Source organism: Salmo trutta, chromosome 8, assembly GCF_901001165.1.
Source record: "Salmo trutta chromosome 8, fSalTru1.1, whole genome shotgun sequence".
Taxonomy (NCBI): Eukaryota; Metazoa; Chordata; class Actinopteri; order Salmoniformes; family Salmonidae; genus Salmo; species Salmo trutta.
The window spans coordinates 15,409,133-15,427,678 of NC_042964.1; the positions used below are offsets into that span (position 1 = coordinate 15,409,133).

Sequence of the window (18,546 nt, forward strand, 5' to 3'; positions counted from 1 at the left end):
CATTCTACAAAATGGCCTACAGAGAGCACAGTAGAGGGGGCGAGTCGTGGGAGCCAATTGTTACCAATTTACCAACAAGCATTCCTCACCTATGTATCATCACTGTCAGCCAGATGAGTTGTTATTTATTTGATGAATCAAGCAACAAGGTTATGGAGACTGAACATACTGTCTAGTTTGGGAGAGTGAGTCATGGAACTCATTCCTATGTTGATAAGGGTAAAGGCTATTACTGCTTCATAACGGACAGCAAATTCCAGTTCTAAGCCTTTTGGAAAATGGTGACTTCTGAGTCCCAGATGATGTAACGTGAAATTATTATACTCACTGGATCCCTGAGACGAAGAGAGATGGAGGAAAAAAGAGACAGAACCATGGGCCCTCTACGGTGGACAGCTGTGTCATATGTAAATATACTATTTTAATTCAACTAACCTAATAAAACCACCACAATCCTCCCCCTTCCCACCCACCCAACCAGCGACCCACCCACACCTCTGCTGTACAGAGAACATGTGCATGTCCTACCTGTTGCTCTGTGACAGTGGGCAACACCATTGGGACGGTGGAGGTCTCCTCTGGAGGGCCTCTGGTGATGACCAGCTTCACTCTGTTACCACACTGCCTCAGGACCTGAACCAATCACAATACAATTGATATCAGCACTACACATTAAACAGTGTGCTTGTCGCTGAGGGCTATACTGGAAAGAACTATAGACAAATTAGGACAACGGGGATACAATTTAGCCGTTTTTGTCAAGTCTCAGACAAGTCTCATTATCAGTAGTCAATTCAATACAAGACTGAAACCAGTCTTAGTACCTGAGCCACCTGCTCACTGCCCATGCCATAAAGGTCAGTGTCCCCAATCGTGAGGATGTGGTCCCCACTGTGCAGACGCCCATCCTAAGGACAAAGTACAGTAGGAAAGTCATTGGTTATTACTAGTAGGTATGTCTTCCAAAAACCAAGCTTTCTGCTTTCACATCCTCTAAATACCAATGTGTGGTGCATCCATGACATTTAAGTCACCTGATCAGCAATGCCTCCAGGCAGGATGGTTTTGACAATGACACCGGTGTTCTTTCCTCCCACAATGCCAAAGCCCAGGCCTGTCCCGTCGTTGACCAGCTCCATGGTCTCCACATGATTCCAGTGGGCCTAAGGAGGGACACAGAGAGTGAGGGTCAGCTATGGACCTCAAAACATTAATTCCAGGATGCATACTATATATAGGGTGTAACCCTCAGGGCAAAAGAGAGGTTGGCCGCAAGGAGAACAACAAGGACTAATGAATAGGAAATGAAGCAACATCATTCCAGAAACCACCTGCAAGGATGTAAAGAAAACTACCCAGAACACGGTTCAATGGAGATACACTCTTTAGTCCCTTTGCTCTACTAGGAACTAAAATGAATAAGTTAAAGAGATTCTCCGGTACTTTTGCATACTTTTTAGCCAGTAGTTCTGAACGTAGCGCTCACGACCTAAAAGTGGTCCCCGAAAATTGCGTACTACGTCACATATGTGCAGATTTGTGCACCACGTCATTGCCCTCTCTCTCTCGCTCTGCTGTGTGTGCATCATGTGCCTCTTGCTGGCTGTCACTCAAGTGGCGAGAAGTTGAAGCTCATTGGTTGAACTCAAATTGCTAAGGGGATGGCCCAAACGGGGGAAAATGAAGGGGAAATGGCGCAGCAGAGCTTCCAGAAACACATTTCGTTTGAGGTAAGACAGTAATTTTGCTCATAGATTATGCATGTATGAACTACACATTGACACATCCAGCCCCCCCCAAAAAATGTAGTAGTCGACAAAGCATGTCTAAGTAAGTGCTCAAAGACAGAATTTGAATATTGTGGTGTGTGTTCCCCAGTGAGCTAACATGATACAACTGTCTGTTTATGAGGGGTGTATTTGTTTCTGTTTGTTTCTCATCACACTAGATTGGTCATGCATGACACTAGCTTCCCTGTGAATGTGGGACACCATAGTGTGTGTGTGTGTGTGTGTGTGTACACAATGTGAATGTGTTCATGTTTGTGCATATGTACAGAATGTGAGTTTTTTTGTGTGTATGTGCTAGTGTGTTTATGTATGTGTATGCTTCCACAGGCCTCTGTGTGTGCATTCTCCTCACCGCGCTGGAGTGGGCAGACATGGTGCTGGCAGCGGAGGGTGTGCGAGACACCACGGGGCTGGCCAGCTGAGGGATGGGTCCTCTGGCCACGGTAAGCTGCACATGCTCAGAGGCTCTCTGCAGGATGCCTATGGCCTGCTGGTGGGTCACGGTCTGGTCCAGGGGCTGACCGTTTATGGCCAAGATCTGGTCTGTCTCCTTCAGATTCCCATCGCTGTGGGAACAGGATGATTCTCATTGATTTGTTTATTATTTATATTGGTAAACTGCATTGAGATAAAACATCTATTTTGTGAGAGAAACATATAATGTATTCTGGTCAAACATAGTTCATGAGGATGTGGCCTCAGTGTAACAAAGTCCATTCTTGAATAGTTGCCGGGCAAGAAAGTCTTAGAACTGTGAATAATAATCTCACTGTATAAAAAAGACGCAGGTCGAAAAAGACATGGGTCAGTAGTCACCAACTATGGTTTTGGGGAGATACTAACACATTAGATAATCAACTGTTGACCTAGTGGCCAAAACTGGGGGAAAAAACTGGGTTTCTGGTTATAATGACATAATTTCAACCAGATCTATTCGCCGGGATGACCCTTATTAACTTTCCCATACCAGTGGGCCACGCTCCCGGGCTGGATCTCCTGGACGAAGATGCCCAGCTCCCCGCGGTTCTCACTCCTCAGACCAACCACGCTGAAGCCTAGGCCCCCAGACAGCGGCTTCACCAGCTCCATGTGTGTCACGTAGCGCCCCTAGACACAAACACACGGGCACACACACTCAGCATTAGCACTCCCCTTACCCCCTCTCACAACAGCATCAAATACATACTCTCTCCTCTGAAGTCTATTTGAAGTCACTCAAGAGTGTGTAGTGTAGCGTGCACTTGTCTTGGAATGTCTTTGAATATTTAGCTAGCTTGACTGTGAGTGTAACCAGCCTTGCTTGTGATTATCAAGAGATGTTTCTGGAGATATTTCTACAGAAATAGTACCAACTGCCAGCATTTGTGCAAAAGTCAAGTCAGATTAGGAACAAAAACTTTATAACGAAATATGTGCCTCTTAATAAATGCAGCCTCATAAAAATATACAGTGCTGTGAAAAAGTATTTGCCTCTACTTTAGCATATTTTTGATACTGAATGTTATCAGATCTTCAACCAAAACCTAATATTAGATAAAAGGAACCTGAGTGAACAAATAATACAACAATTACATACTTATTTCATTTATTTCATGAACAAAGTTATACAACACCCAATGCCCCTGTGTGAAAAATGAATTGCCCCCTTACACTCAATAACTGGTTGTGCCACCTTTAGCTGCAATGACTGCAACTAAACACTTCCTGTAGTTGTTGAACAGTCTCTCAAGTTGCTGTGGAGGAATTTTGGCCCACTCTTCCATGCAGAACTGCTGTAACTCAGCGACATTTGTGGGTTTTCAAGCATGAACTGATAGTTTCAAGTCCTGCCACAACATCTCAATTGGGATTAGATCTGGACTAGACCATTCCACATTTTTTATTTTCAGACATTTTCACGTAGACTTGATTGTGTGTTTTGGATCATTGTCTTGCTGCATGACCCAGCTGCACTTCAGCTTCAGCTCACAGACGGATGGCCTGACATTCTCCTGTAGTATTCTCTGATATAGGTCCTGGACGACTTGTCGTCCAAAAAGTTAGACTTTTGAATCATCTGCATACAACATTCTTCCAAGAGTCTTGATGATCATTCAGGTGCTTCCAGGTGCTTATTGGCAAACTTGAGTGAACTTTTTGGATGACAAGTGTCCCATTATGCCTGGTGAAAAACAAACACTACATTCCACAGCAAGAACCTCATACCAACAATCAAGCATGGTGGTCGTAGTGTGATGGTTTGGGATGCTTTGCTGCCTCAGGACCTGGACGACTTGCCTTAAAAGAAGGAACCATGAATGAATTCTGCTCTCTATCAGAGAATTCTACAGGAGAATGTCAGGCCATCCATCTGTGAGCTGAAACTGAAGCGCAGCTGGATTATGCAGCAAAACAATGATCCAAAACACACAATAAAGTCTACAGGAAAATGGCTAAAAAGCAACAAAATTGAAGTTTTGGAGCGGTTATGCTAGGCATACACTACACGACTTTTTAAAATCTTAACAACTTGGACATGGTCACATTTTCCGGTTTCCTTATCCCAAATCTTTCATTCCGTCCATCCTCAGCCCCAGGATGTGGGTGCTCACATTACACATTTATTCCCTAGTTGATCCTGCCCTGCGTTGGTTATCGTAGGGAAAAAAATGCCGACATGCAAACAGCGAGCTGGTTTATAAGTGTGCACATTATTATGTGCAGAAACATTTTTAAAAAAGAGACTGAGGCACAGAATATGGACCCACAAATGGTTTGGCAGACCAATACAATATGGACTTATATTCTACAGAGGGAATTGGAGGTGAAAACTTTTAATATTAAAAAGGAAGCTGCATTCTCTCCACAGCTCCACCAATCTGTCTTCCATTACCTCGGTCCACACGTGGCATGTTGGGTCGTCACTAGTTACCACATCCACAAAGTCATAATTATGGCTAAACCCTACCTATTTCTAAAATGTATCTTCTTAAAATCTGATTTAAAATCTAACCTTAACCACACTGCAAACCTTGTGCCTAACCTTAAATGAAATCAAGTTATCATCGATTTGTACGATATAGCCAATTTTGATTCTGTGGCAACTAGTGACAACCTGCGTGTTGTTGTTGTTTTTCTCTTCTCCATCATTGTTTTGGTCTCACATGCTGAGTGCTCACTGGCTTTTGGCAGTAGTCCTTGTCCAATCGCGTCGTAGGACTGCTAATACTACAAGACGCAAAACCAAAATGTCAGAAAATTATCTGGACCTCCGACAGGAGTCTTGAGAACGGTACAGTGCATCCTTGACCCACTCAAACTACGCGAGTCCCGACATACTGATCCTAGCCCAAGCTCATAGGATTTCCTTCCCTTCATGAAAATTCGTCTGGGATTGCAAATTTGTGGCGAAATCGTGTAGTGTATGCCCAGCATTACAGCATTGGGTCAGTAACTGAAAACTTGCTGGTTCGAATACCAGAGCGGACAAGGTGAAAAATCTGTCGATGTGCCCTTGAGCAAGCCACTTAACCCTAATTTGCTCCAGGGGCACCGTCCTACTAATACAACACATTTTACCGCACCTATCTGGTGTATGTGACAATAAAACACATTTTTTGGTTTTCTGTACCTGAGCCATGGAGCGAATGATCTGCTCAAACTCCTCAGGAGACGGCTTCCCATTGATCTGTGTATCAGTGGAGGATTCTGGGTAGGCAAGATGGCTGCCATTGGCATGGGCTGTTGTGTAGCATTCACTCAGGTCACCACCAAATGTTGTGACACCACCCTGAAACCATTCATGGAAATACAGTCAACAAGGGACGCATTCAAGACCGCAGGGTTTGCAACATTTTGATATAGGCAATCTTGAACTGTGTAAATTCTGTAAACTGTGTAAATTCTGTATGAAAAACATCAGCTGCTAAAAACTGTAATAGTTTGAATTTGTGGCAGTTGTTTGATTATCACACACTGTAACCAAGTGACAGTAGGAATTATACATCTAGCCAGAAACAGACTTAATCCACAAAATTACAGTTCTATTTTGGGATATAACAACTAGGGTTGCAAAGGGTTGGAAACTTTCCGGTAAATTTCCGGAATTTTTTTATAGGAAGTTAAGCCCTGGAATTTGGGGAATTTTGCTTAAATTCATTTAAAAAAAGTTAGCTTATAACAGTGAACCTTTTTTGTGGGATACACATAAGGCAATTCTAGGTCTTGTGGCATATTTAGGTTAAACTATCCCCAATTCAATGGAATTGTAACCCTCTGCATGAACAGTGCATTCTTCCATCACATGTGCAGTGAGTGCACTCCTCCATCACATGTACAGCTGATTCTCAAAATCTTGCACACTAATGAGATGCTATTGAGCCCACACTCCTACACTGTCTGAGCCAATGACTAAATGCTTTCTAGTAAGTTTTGATTACAATACTGGGTGGGGTGAATATTGTATATGACATACATGATTTTTTGTTAACTAGTAAATAGTAGCCAACAGCAAAGTGTGTTTAAATCTTTTCTAACTTGTTAACCATTTCTTCTAGGTAGTTTTTGCTACCATGTGGGTTTTAGCTTGCTTGAGCCTTCTAACTGAGGAGTGTTAATTCACCTGTTTCCATACATGTTTCATTTGAAAACATTTATCTTAGAAAGGAGTTGTTTAATCCAACTGCTTAACTATTTATCTGTACATGGAATTGTATTTGGACTTTTTTTTCTTTCTAATCTTTACAGGAAAATGCCATGGGCACTATCTGATGTGTGGAGCCATTTCACTGCAGCTAACATAGAAGGAAAAGCTGTGTACATTTGCAAATACTGTGCTAAATCCTATGTGAAGAATGCAACAAAGATTCAGAATCATCTGGCCAAGTGAACTAAAGTTCCCTCAGCGCTCAAAACAAGCAATCTCTGACAAAGGTCCCTCTACTTCTATTCGAGGTGAAAATGATGAATCAGACACCTTATCGATAGCAACAGCTCATGGTTCTCCTGGAATCAGAAGTTTTTGTTGACTCAATGGAGGAGCGTAGTCAGAGAAATGCTGATGAATGTCTTGCTCGAGTTATGTATGCAACTGGTTCACCTCTGATGCTCACAGGCAATATGTATTGGAAGAGATTTCTGAATGTTCTTCACCCAGCATACACCCCTCCAACCAGACATGCTGTATCTACTAATTTGCTGGATGCAGAGTTCAACAGAGTTCAAGTGAAGGTCAAGCAAATCATAGAGAAAGCAGACTGTATTGCAATCATCTCTGATGGGTGGTCGCTTGTCCGTGGGCAAGGAATAATTAACTACATCATCTCCACCCCTCAACCAGTATTCTACAAGAGCACAGACACAAGCGACAACAGACACACCGGTCTTTACATTGCAAATGAGCTGAACGCAGTCATCAATGACCTTGGACCACAGAAGGTATTTGCACTGGTGACAGACAATGCTGCGAACATGAAGGCTGCTTGGTCTAGGGTGGAGGAGTCCTACCCTCACATCACACCCATGGCTGTTCAGCTCATGCATTGAATCTGCTCCTCAAGGACATCATGGCGCTGAAAACAATGGACACACTCTACAAGAGAGGCAAGGAAATGGTTAGGTATGTGAAGGGTCATCAAGTTATAGCAGCAATCTACCTCACCAAGCAAAGTGAGAAGAATAAGAGCCCCACATTGAAGCTGCCCAGCAATACCCATTGGGGTGGTGTTGTCATCATGTTTGACAGTCTCCTGGAGGGGAAGGAGTCTCTCCAAGAAAGTCTGACCCAAGTCTCTCCCCATCAAGAGGATCCTCCCGGATGATGTATTTTGGGAGAGAGTGGTAAGCAGCCTGAAACTCCTGAAACCTATAGCAGTAGCCATTGCACGGATTGAGGGAGACAATGCCATCCTGTCTGATGTTTTGACTCTGCTTGCAAGAAAGAGAGGAAATCCATACTGCCCTGCCCACTGCTCCAAGCAGAGGAAACTGCAGTTTTGAAATACATAAAAAAGCGTGAAGACTTCTGCCTGAAGCCCATACACGCCGCAGCGTACATGTTGGACCCCAAGTATGCTGGCAAGAGCATCCTGTCTGGTGCAGAGATCAACAAGGCCTATGGTATCAACACTACCATGTCTCGCCACCTTGGCCTGGATTAGGGAAAGGTTCTTGGCAGTCTGGTGAAGTACACTTCCAAGCAAGGGCTTTGGGATGGAGATGCAATATGGCAGTCGTGCCAACATATCTCATCAGCCACCTGGTGGAAGAGGCTTTGTGGATCTGAGGCTCTTTCCCGTTGCCTCCATCATCCTCCAAATCCCGCCAACATCAGCCGCCTCAGAGCGCAACTGGTCCTTGTTTGGGAACACACACGCAACAGGCTGACCAATACAAGGGTTGAAAATTTGGTGGTCATCCGGGCAAATTTAAGGCCTTTTGAGCCATCCTCAACAAGGTTGGAAAGTGACAGTGAAGATGAGGCCTCAGAGTCTGATGTTCAAGAGGTGGACATTGAGGAGGTCCAGGGAGAAGACATGAAGCCTGAGAAGAAGACAACCAAAGATTTAGTTTCTAGACTATCATTTTACAGATGTATGTTGAAAAGGTTTTTAGGAGATGCGATGGATCACTGGGGATCATTCAATATTCCCTTTCTTTTGTTGTTCAGTGAAATCATCCCATGTGAAGAGTCAACTCATTTAATTAAAGTTCAATTCGTAACTAAATTGTTTTTTTTTATTTCTATTGGAAGGATTTAATAATTTGCAATTATGTCTGCTTATGAAATGAAGGTAAAAGGTTTATGTTTCTGTCTCCATATGATAGGGTAAATATATACAATGCAAAAAAAATCTACATTTCAATGGCATTAATATTAATTTGCATATTTCTCAGTTAATTCCCATATATTCCCGTTAATTCCAATATATTTCCATTAGTTCCCACGGAAAGTTTCCACCTCTGAACATTCCCCAAAATGTGCAACCATAATATCAACACAAACCATGTTTACATGTCACATTCTGTTACATGCTTTGCATTGAGTAGATCTAATATACAAAATATCCTAAATGAGGCTACACAAGCTGATCCAATCAAGTTCTAACCAAAAACCTGCCATCACTGCTGTTAAAATAAACACAGGCTAATTTTGTGAATTCCCTAAATCTAACTAAGTCTAGGAGCCTAGGAGCGTCAGAGGCGGCCAGCTCGTTACCCAACCATGATTAACTGGATCTATAGTAGTCTAATCCTTCAGGGATAATAGCTTTTTAGCTGATCCAACAATGACACTGCTTCCAATGCAATATTTCCATCATAGCCATCTGGATGCCTTGATATGCTATTCGTTAAAGGGGCTGCAACCACTGTGTTTCTGTGACTAATGGATTATATGAATTAGACACTGTGTAAAACCCTATTTTTTAATATAATTTGCTTGTTGGCTCTAATGTTTGCTCATGATAAGTTTGAATGTGATCCACAAGGACTAGCGATGTATAGCTAACGCTTCATAAGCACTTTGTTTGAAATATAGCGTCCTCAGTTGCCCTTTTGAACTTGTAATTGTGTGCTTAGTATACTGAAGAAGCATTGTTGACACACTAGCTGACATATCATGCAGCCAGTAACCTATATAGTGAGGCTTTAGCCTTTGTAAACAGAAAAACCCTGTAGTCTAGGCTAAGTTAGCATAGCGCCCAAGTTGCTGTCCCATTTACAAGCTATGTTAGCCAGCTGAGCTAAGAGGATTAAAGTTCCAGTTTGGTTCTTGCACATTTAAGAAATTGTTTCTGCCCCACTTGACACGGTGGCGGCCTCTCTCTTCTGCGAGCAGGCCCTGTCGCCATAGCGACACCGACAGTTCTAGGCCCTACTGGCTGGAGCACACAGACTGTATGTGGGTTTAGGTTTCGACTGACACCAAAAACACTAACTGCGTCTTTCCTGCAAATTGGTTTTGCCCAATGAAGCCGGAAACGTCTCTTTGTATTGCAAGCACTCAGCTTAATCTCTGTTCCCCTAATTTGAATTTAAATGATTTAATGTTTTTTTTATGTTGTTTTCTGTGATTCGCTTTATCTATAAACATAGACTCCATTGCACATTTATTTTAGCTTGAAAACATTAGGGTGGAAGAGCAGTAGATTAGCATGCCAAATAAACACCGTTAACCATGCTATACTGTGCGGATTGGGTTGTTACATTGTGCATAAGAATGTGACACTGCTGAAATAAACTATAAAGCACCAGCACACCAAAAAATGTCTGCAAAGATTTTATAATCTGAATTCCTTCAGGGGTGAAAAAAAGACAAGCTCTAGCAGCATCTTTGCCTCCCACTGCATAGCTCACATACTTTCTCTCTCTGTCTCAAGCACTTACCCGGGCCCATTCGCATACATCTACAGTGACCTAACAAGAGCTCTTTCTTGGGTAAAAAAAATGCTCAATTTCTCATGGGTCCTGGATAAGTCAAGGAGGCCTTTTGGCTTTGGCTGGCTGTGTCTGCTTATATAACCTTATTAAAAGTGCCCAGATGAACTCTGACTGCAATATGCCCACAGTAATACATGATTTGAGAGAGAAAAAAAGCTATGTCTGTCTGGAGGCAAGCCAAAACAGAGAATAATTTGATTTGGATTCAATGCAGACTAAATCAAGACTGAAATAAGTAGTAGTAATTTCCTTCATTCTAACTCCTAGACATAATAATACTGTTGCAGCAAAGACCATACTTGGTCAATTCTGAACTTAAAATTGCACATTGTTTAAGCTAGTGAATAGGCAGTGAATTATTTGCAAAAAGACAAGCTGGGTCTGCTGCTATGCCATTAACACATGTATCTACAATGTGGACTAAAACTTAAAGACCGGTTAGGGAGTTGAAACAAGAGACGGGATGAGGTTAAGTCTGTTTACTTTATTGCATCATGTTTATGACCCCCTGTACGTGTTGGAATGACAGCTACCCTAACCACCATTCTTAAAGGGATAGTTCACCCAAAGTACAAAAACAAAACCAAAGCAAGTCATATGTTATTTTGTAATTTGGGTGAACCCTTAAACCCATATCCATATCCACAGCTTGGATAAAACAGCCCAGTTGACATTTAAATTGACTCGCCACTCCCGACAAGCCAAGTTTAGGTTGCCTGACATTAAACCAGAAAATTAAGATCTATATTTTATATTGTTCATCAAAGTTACTTAACTGATCCTGAGTGATCCTGCTTTGTGAACTTAGTGATCCTATTTCGCAACCCCCAAGAGAGACCTGGTCTTACCCACCTGGTCTTTGAGGAGCTGGACAGACTTTTGCAGGGCCAGAATCTGGTGGAACAGGGGGCTCTGGAGCACCGACTTGAGAAGGCTTAGCTTCTCCTCGGTAGGGACCTCCCCCCGCTCCTTCAGCTTGGCCTGGAGACGCTCCACTGCCTGCAAGGCACGCTGGGTATCTGCAAAGCATCGCATAGTTCAGTGACAGCATGGGGCGGCAGCCATGTGGAGAAAAGGTGAAGAGAGAGGCGGCAGGGGGATAACTATCAGTATGAACAGGCAGGCTGATCACAAGTGTTTTTAAATTGTTTATAAGTTGAGTATAGTTAGATAGGACGTTACATGCCCCCTTCAGCTTCTCGAAAACATTCTGTGAGTTTAATCCAAGTGTTCCTAACTTGTTGTCAGTGTTTATTCCGGTTTTATTGCTGAGAATGTGAAGTCCATGGCAGACTTCTAACATTTTCATCTTTATCTGAGGCTTAGCTTCTCCATGCTCCCGTTAACACACAGAACCAAACATGCTTGCTAATGTGAGAAGCACTATGTGAATGACTCATGGGGGAGAAGAGAGAGAGAGAGAGAGAGAGAGAGAGAGAGAGAGAGAGAGAGAGGAGAAAATAAATCACACGTCAACCATCCGAGGCTTAGCTAAGGTTGACCGCTGTTCAACAGAGTTTAGAATATGAGCATCATGTAGCTATGAGCGTTGCTTTATATCACCTTTACTCCACACACACAGACGCATACAAAGCTCTCCCTCGCCCTCCCTTTGGCAAATCTGACCATAACACTATCTTCCTGATTCCTGCTTACAAGCAAAAACTCAAACAGGAAGTATCAGTGACGCGCTCAATATGGAAGTGGTCCGAGGAAGCTGATGCTAAGCTACAGAACTGTTTCACTAGCACAGACTGGAATATGTTCCGGGACTCATCCGATGGCATTGAGGTGCTTACCACATCAGTCACCAGCTTCATTAATAAGTACATTAAAAACGTCATCCCCACAGTGACCGTATGTACATATCCCAACCAGAAGACATGGATTACAGGCAACATCCGCACTGGCTGCATTACTACTTGGTATGGCAACTACTTGACATCCGACCGCAAGGTGCTACAGAGGGTAGTACATACAGCCCTAGATGGCAGGGCCTAGCTCCCTGCCATCCAGAACCTCTATACCAGCCGGGCTCAGAGGAAGGCCCTAAAAATTGTCAGACTCCAGCCACCCAAGTCATAGACTGTTCTCTCTGCTACCGCACAGCAAGCGGTACTGATGCACCAAGTCTGGAACCAACAGGACCCTGAACTGCTTCTACACCAACAGGACCCTGAACAACTTCTACACCCTAGCCATAAGACTGTTAAATAGTTAGTTAAATAGTTAACCAAATAGCTACCCGGACATTGACCCTTTTTGCACTAACTTTTTTGACTCACATACGCTGCTGCTACTGTTTACTATCTGTGACTTTATTCCTAGTTATATGTACATATCTACATCATTATACATGTTACCCCTTGTATATAGTCAAGTTATCGTTACTCATTATGTATCTATTATTGCTTTTATTATTACGTGTTTTACTTTTCTATTATTTCTTTATTTTCTTTCTCTCTGCCCTGTGGGGAAGGGCCTGTAAGTAAGCATTTTACTGTTAGTCCACAGCTGTTGTTTACGAAGCATGTGACAAATATAAATTGACTGGATTTGAAATTTGATTTGATTTGCACCGGAAGAAAGAAAAACCTCAACAATGATTAACAATGATTCGCTGTTAGCTTTGGCTTGGCAGAGAGTCTCACAGAACCGGAATGGGCAACCAGAGAAAAAAGGCCCTCCACAGTTTGCTTGCTGGACTCTGCATAAGCTCCACAATCAAACAACTCAAGCCTACTCGCCTCTCTTGCTTCTCTTGCCTCCTCATAGCAGCCTGTTAGCCGAGGATGGGTTTGATGTCCTCTGGTCCAGGAGGACGGGCCAATTTCAGAGGACCGCGGACTGTGACTAACACCTAATAGGGCGTGCACAAGTTCCAAAGCACTGTTCATTCTGAGAGCTAGCCTACAGATGTAGGACCTTAATTTGTTCACTCTTTTGTTGCTCAGAATTTTTCTGCACCGCAGGTCAAATTCAGAACCTACACATGTACCTCACTGAGCAGAAACAGTAAACAAACCAAAAATACAGGAGTCTCGAAAGACACATTTCTCTGTTAACAGTTTGTACCTTTTGGAGTACTTTGTTTTAGTTTTTGTAGCTGAGTGTTTGAGCATTCATAACAAGGATTCTCCTCATACTCTGAGTTTGTTAGTGACATAGGGGGATTTTACAATAACAGAGGCCAAGTCAGGATTATTTCTTTTTGGATGGGAGATGGAGAGTTAGGGAGTAACATATTATCTAAATACATAATAACATCAATCAAATTCACTCTCTTCATCGAAACATTACAGTACCACCTCTCGCTCTTTTCATCTGGTGAGACCTTGCACATAACCGACAACATTAGCAATCAACACTTTTCTAACTTTGACATATCACAAATTCACTGATCACTTACCCATTGTCTCAATCATGTCTTTTATTCCCGGTAGATGCGATAGCTGCCCATCAACCAGAGAGTGTTGTCAAGGCCTGCAAAATACCCATATCTGTGTAACACACCCTCCAAATGAATATTACATCAACATAAAACCATGACGAGTGTTGCTGCAATGCTACTTTTATCACTCATTATCACATAAGCTACTTACTTATTCAACGTTTATATCCAAGTACACTCAGGCTAGTGTTTTCATTCTGACTGCCAGTAGACCTTTAAAATATCTCAGCAGCCCACTCTGAATTTTCATACATTCAGATGACATTATATAAAGTACCCGTTTTTACCTGGAGTATTTTTTTCCTTCTTCAGAGGAGAGCTGCTACACTACTTACTTACTTACTTACTGACTTTATTGTCCCCATGGGGAAATTGTGTTGCAGTGTCATGTACACGTTTAAAGTGGCGTTTAAATACAAAACAAAATTGACAATACAACTTTCATAATAGTTACATACCAATAAAACATTACAAAAAAATAAGACTAGCCTGCTGGCCTTACTGAGTCGATAGGAACATTAGCCCGAAGAGCTGCTACACTACAATAATCAGGGTCTTTACTAGGCATATGTAGTTTGTTGGGGACTTTGTATTTGTATCTGCCAATTGCCATTCCTGGGGCCTTAATTGACATTGGCGATGGCTTTGTGACATGTATGCCACCGTCAGGCATCTGTGTGGCCTTAGAAAATCCATTTACTATACATGTTAGGCCTATAACAGGCAGGTGTTCTGCTTCTATGCTCAGTAACCTAACCAATAGGCATATATCACTTCTCAGTTACTGTAAATCAAGTATTCATTAACACATTCAGAAATACATTATTTGTGTTACCATACCAAGCACAGGAATGATAACTTTTAAAACTGAAAGTTTAAGTGATGGAGATGAAGTCAATGTTCTGACAGATGCTTCATTTTATATTAGGACAATTTTTATACATCAAGATACAATAATGTACAAATCCTGGAAGATGAATATTGCATATTCATGGCCTACAGTAAATCGTCTCACCAAATGCTCTGTAGTTGTAACGTAGTCATATCCACTCCAGCCATAGGCTATGCAAGGACATAGCTAGATTTTTTTCCCCTTTAATTGCATTCATCCATTATCAATAAGAAGCGGTATGAGGGATGATCTTATTTTTTTGTTGGCACCTTATTTCATATGTTTAAATCCCATATTAGCCTAATAATGAACGTTAGGCGCAGGTGTATATGCTGAATAGCCTTTTCGAATGTCATCATCAGTAGGCTTCACAACAGGAAATGTCAATACACTTTTTTTTTTACAGACAATAGCATTTTTTTGTCTCCCAATATAAAAACGAATTTGAAACCAAAATGAAAACAACTTCAAGTTTCATGAAGGGCCTTTCACAAGGTTTGGACAAACAAATAGCATAGCCCTAGCCGAGGCGCGCGAATGGATAACGGTTTCTCGATGTATGTTTTGCAAGCCATAGCCCATACTCATAATCATAAACCCGATATAACATAGTTTTCGTTCTTCGCTCACTCAAGTCATATTTTTTCAAACTTAAATGTGTTTGTATACGTGTCTGTTTATGAATTTAAATTGTATTATTTTGAAGCTAGTCGCGGCTACTGAGAAGGCAAGGAACACAATCCGCTTTTCTCAACTCCTCCTTCTTCTCCATCTCTTCTTCGGGACACTGAATCAACAGGTTTCCGACGTTATCAGATAAAACAGAAAAGTTGGATAATGTTGTGACAACGATCGAAACCACCCAAAGTGCTTGAAACATTCTCACCAAACTATAAACGTATAATATCATAGGCTGTGTAAAATAATACAGATACCGTCGAAACATTTACTGAGCCAGCGGCTGAGAATGTAGCCTTTACAATAGCAACATGTTGCTCACAAATCCGAACTCGCAATTCAGTTTTACATTTGTATCCAAAACAATTAGCCTAGCCTATTAACTTGTATCTAGTAAAATTGATTGAAATTCGTGTTTTAGGGACGAATGAAACTTACATAGGCGTTGACCCGTGTCTGGCGGCTGACATAGGACGTATATCGCCTGTCCCGTTGTCCTTCGGCTAACTGCGCATAGACAGAGTTTAAAGATGGGGCGTACTTGTAACTGGATCTTCTACATACATTTGCAGCAATAGCGGCACGGAGAGTTGAGCTTGAGACGGTCTATGGTAGAGATGGCCGAGGTTTATTGGGAGATCACAAGCGCCGCTTGGTGGATACTGTGACAACTAGGACTAAAGTGCAGCCTGCTGTACTACAGGTAATCTCATGTATTGCACTCAGACTAGTTTATTTTACGCCTGCTACATTAGGTTACACTCATTCACATTGTGAAGTGCTGATCTCCTCTGCTATTCTGATTACTGGCAAAGTAGGGGTCCTGAAACCTATTCAACTTGGTGCAGAATAGTTTCCCAATAAACTTCAGTACATATGCCTATCAATAAAGACAAGAGCCCTTAAATTATAGACACTAATGATTGTATAGTACTAAAACGTAATGTTTACCGTTGGTATTTACCATTATCTCAAATCATTCAACATATAGCTGCATCTAGAGCCAATGCTGCTAGTGCTCTTCAGGCATTTTTGTCAATTCTCTCCATCTCTTGCTCTCTCTCACACACACACACACACATAGACACACACACACATTCCAATTCCAGGGATATGCGGCCAAAGTACAAACGACATGCATTGGCCAAGTGCAGATGAGCATGCAAATGTAGGGGCATTATGTGATCGCAATGTGAAAAAGCTAAAGCATTTATGCTCAGCAGACACCTTGGAAAGGACACGGGGTGCTGTTTAGATCTTCTGTCTGTGTCCTGTTTATAGAATAATGTGCTCCATTTCAGACCCAGATGTGCCAAGCTTATAAAATGTTGATATGAGAGAGAGAGGTGTTACTCAAAGTTAAATGTATCAAATGCCCGTGGGGACACAGTCCCTTTTTGCCTTTTAAATGTTGGTTTCCTTGTGGGAACATGAAGATTGTTCATTCATTCATCTATCAATTTGTTAATTCATTCATTTGTTAATTCATCCATCTATGTGGGTATTAATAAAACTTGAATTTGAACTAGAATCATGCATTCCCACTCATTGAAATGTAGGCTAGCAACATAATTAAACACTTGTATGTATGTTTTATGAATAGGGGAGGCATTTAGGTATTATTGTTCCACTGATCAGGGCAGCAGCTCAACTATGTAGATAGCGTGGTTGAATTTGAGGTGGTTACTTGCTTGAGACCTGGAAACGTGTGTTAGCTCCCTGAGGTAATGCCTAGGCTTTAGCTCAGTGGGCTAACACTATCTTGTCGCAGTGCAGAATGTGCACACTTTGACATTGGTATCTACATCATTGGCATTGTCTAATGCAGCTTGGTTAATTCGTGTCTATATCATCATGGCACATAATAGCCATTATTATTTCAGAAATCCTATCTAATTGCTGAGGAAATAACTGCCATCATCTCACATATTGGGCTAGAATGGGAACTTGTCAAATCTGCCAGCTCATCCAATGATTCCCCCACTTTCGTCTTGGCCTCCTATTGGTTGATACATTAAACTGTTTAGGAATCAGGAAATGCATGAACAAGAACGTCCTGTTTTCAGAGCAAAATGGATTGGAAATGGGTTTTGTCTTCAGAGCTATTTAGCAATAATGTGTACGACATTATCTCAATTCACACAGGACAAAGGTAAGACCCAGATTCAGACTGTGTCGAAGTAACAATGTTAATTACAGCAACAGGGGCAAAGGTACAGAAAGGCAGACAGGGTCAGGTCAGGCAGAGGTCGGTAATCCAGAGGTGGAGCAAAGGTACAGGACGGTAGGCAGGCTCAGGGGCAGGCAGGCAGGCTCAGAGTCCAGACAGGCAAGGGTCAAAACCAGGAGGACGAGAAAAGAGAGACTGGGGAAAACCAGGAGCTGATACAAAAACGCTGGTTGACTTGACAAACAATACGAACTGGCAACAGACAAACAGAGAACACAGTTATAAATACACAGGGGATAATGGGGAAGATGGGTGACACCTGGAGGAGGGTGGAGACAATCACAAAGACAGATGAAACAGATCAGGGCATGACAGAATATGGAGAAACTGTATCATAAGGGTGGCAAAACGGTTTGTCAAAAAAAATGAAAAAAAGAAGCTCTATAAAGTCTACCAGTTGTTCATTTAAAGTGGGACTGTATTGTATGTGTAACTCTTGAAGCGATGTTGCTCATCGATGACCCTTGCTGAACACTCATTCCAGTCCAGTATTTTTTACATTTTTTATTATTTGTTGTTGACGCTGGTGATGAGAAGCAGGCACAGAGAGTTGAACATTTAATTTAGCACAGACATGGAACAGGACAGGAACAGCGTCAAAACCAGGCAATACAAAGACATACGACAATTAATGCTGAAGTAGGGAACAGAGCTGGGGAACAGACAGATATAGGGGAGGAAATAACACAAGTGATTGAGTCCAGGTGAGTGCAATGAATCACGGATGCGCGTGACGAGGGAAGCAGGTGTGCGTAATGATGGTGGCAGGAGTGCGTAATGCTGGATAGCCTGGCGCCCACGAGCGCTAGGGAGGGAGAGCGGGAGCAGGCGTGACAAATAACTATGTTGTTTTAATGGCAAATGTGAACAAATTTGTTGAATATATTTAAAAGACTGAAATATCCCTGTCAATATTTATGGCTTGTTTGATAATCAACAATGTTATATCTCCTTCCGACATTCATTGAATTGACAGTTTTAAACAAGGGCATGCCATTTCAAGTGATACGCTACATTTCAAATTCATTATGAAATTCTGACTCACTGAGAACAAAGGCATAAATTGATATGTCCACATAGTGTTATG

At 42.0% G+C, this 18,546-nt stretch overlaps 1 protein-coding gene across 8 annotated transcripts in view; it reads right to left on the reverse strand.

Annotated features, from left to right (window-relative positions):
- Positions 1-15,848, reverse strand: part of LOC115198262 (multiple PDZ domain protein) — a 66,378-nt gene extending 50,530 nt beyond the window's left edge. For 7 of the 8 annotated variants that reach the window (XM_029760103.1, XM_029760107.1, XM_029760109.1 and 4 more), the window contains exons 1-9: positions 15,668-15,848; positions 13,618-13,691; positions 11,061-11,227; positions 5,401-5,559; positions 2,758-2,897; positions 2,143-2,356; positions 1,035-1,163; positions 825-908; positions 529-633 (exon numbers count right to left, since the gene is read on the reverse strand). In XM_029760103.1, the coding sequence (XP_029615963.1) occupies positions 529-633; positions 825-908; positions 1,035-1,163; positions 2,143-2,356; positions 2,758-2,897; positions 5,401-5,559; positions 11,061-11,227; positions 13,618-13,633 (1,014 nt within the window). In that variant the 5' untranslated portion in view covers positions 13,634-13,691; positions 15,668-15,848. The remainder of the gene's footprint in view (positions 1-528; positions 634-824; positions 909-1,034; positions 1,164-2,142; positions 2,357-2,757; positions 2,898-5,400; positions 5,560-11,060; positions 11,228-13,617; positions 13,692-15,667) is intronic. The other variant, XM_029760108.1, reaches the window with a different exon arrangement.
- Positions 15,849-18,546: the final 2,698 nt, after the last annotated feature.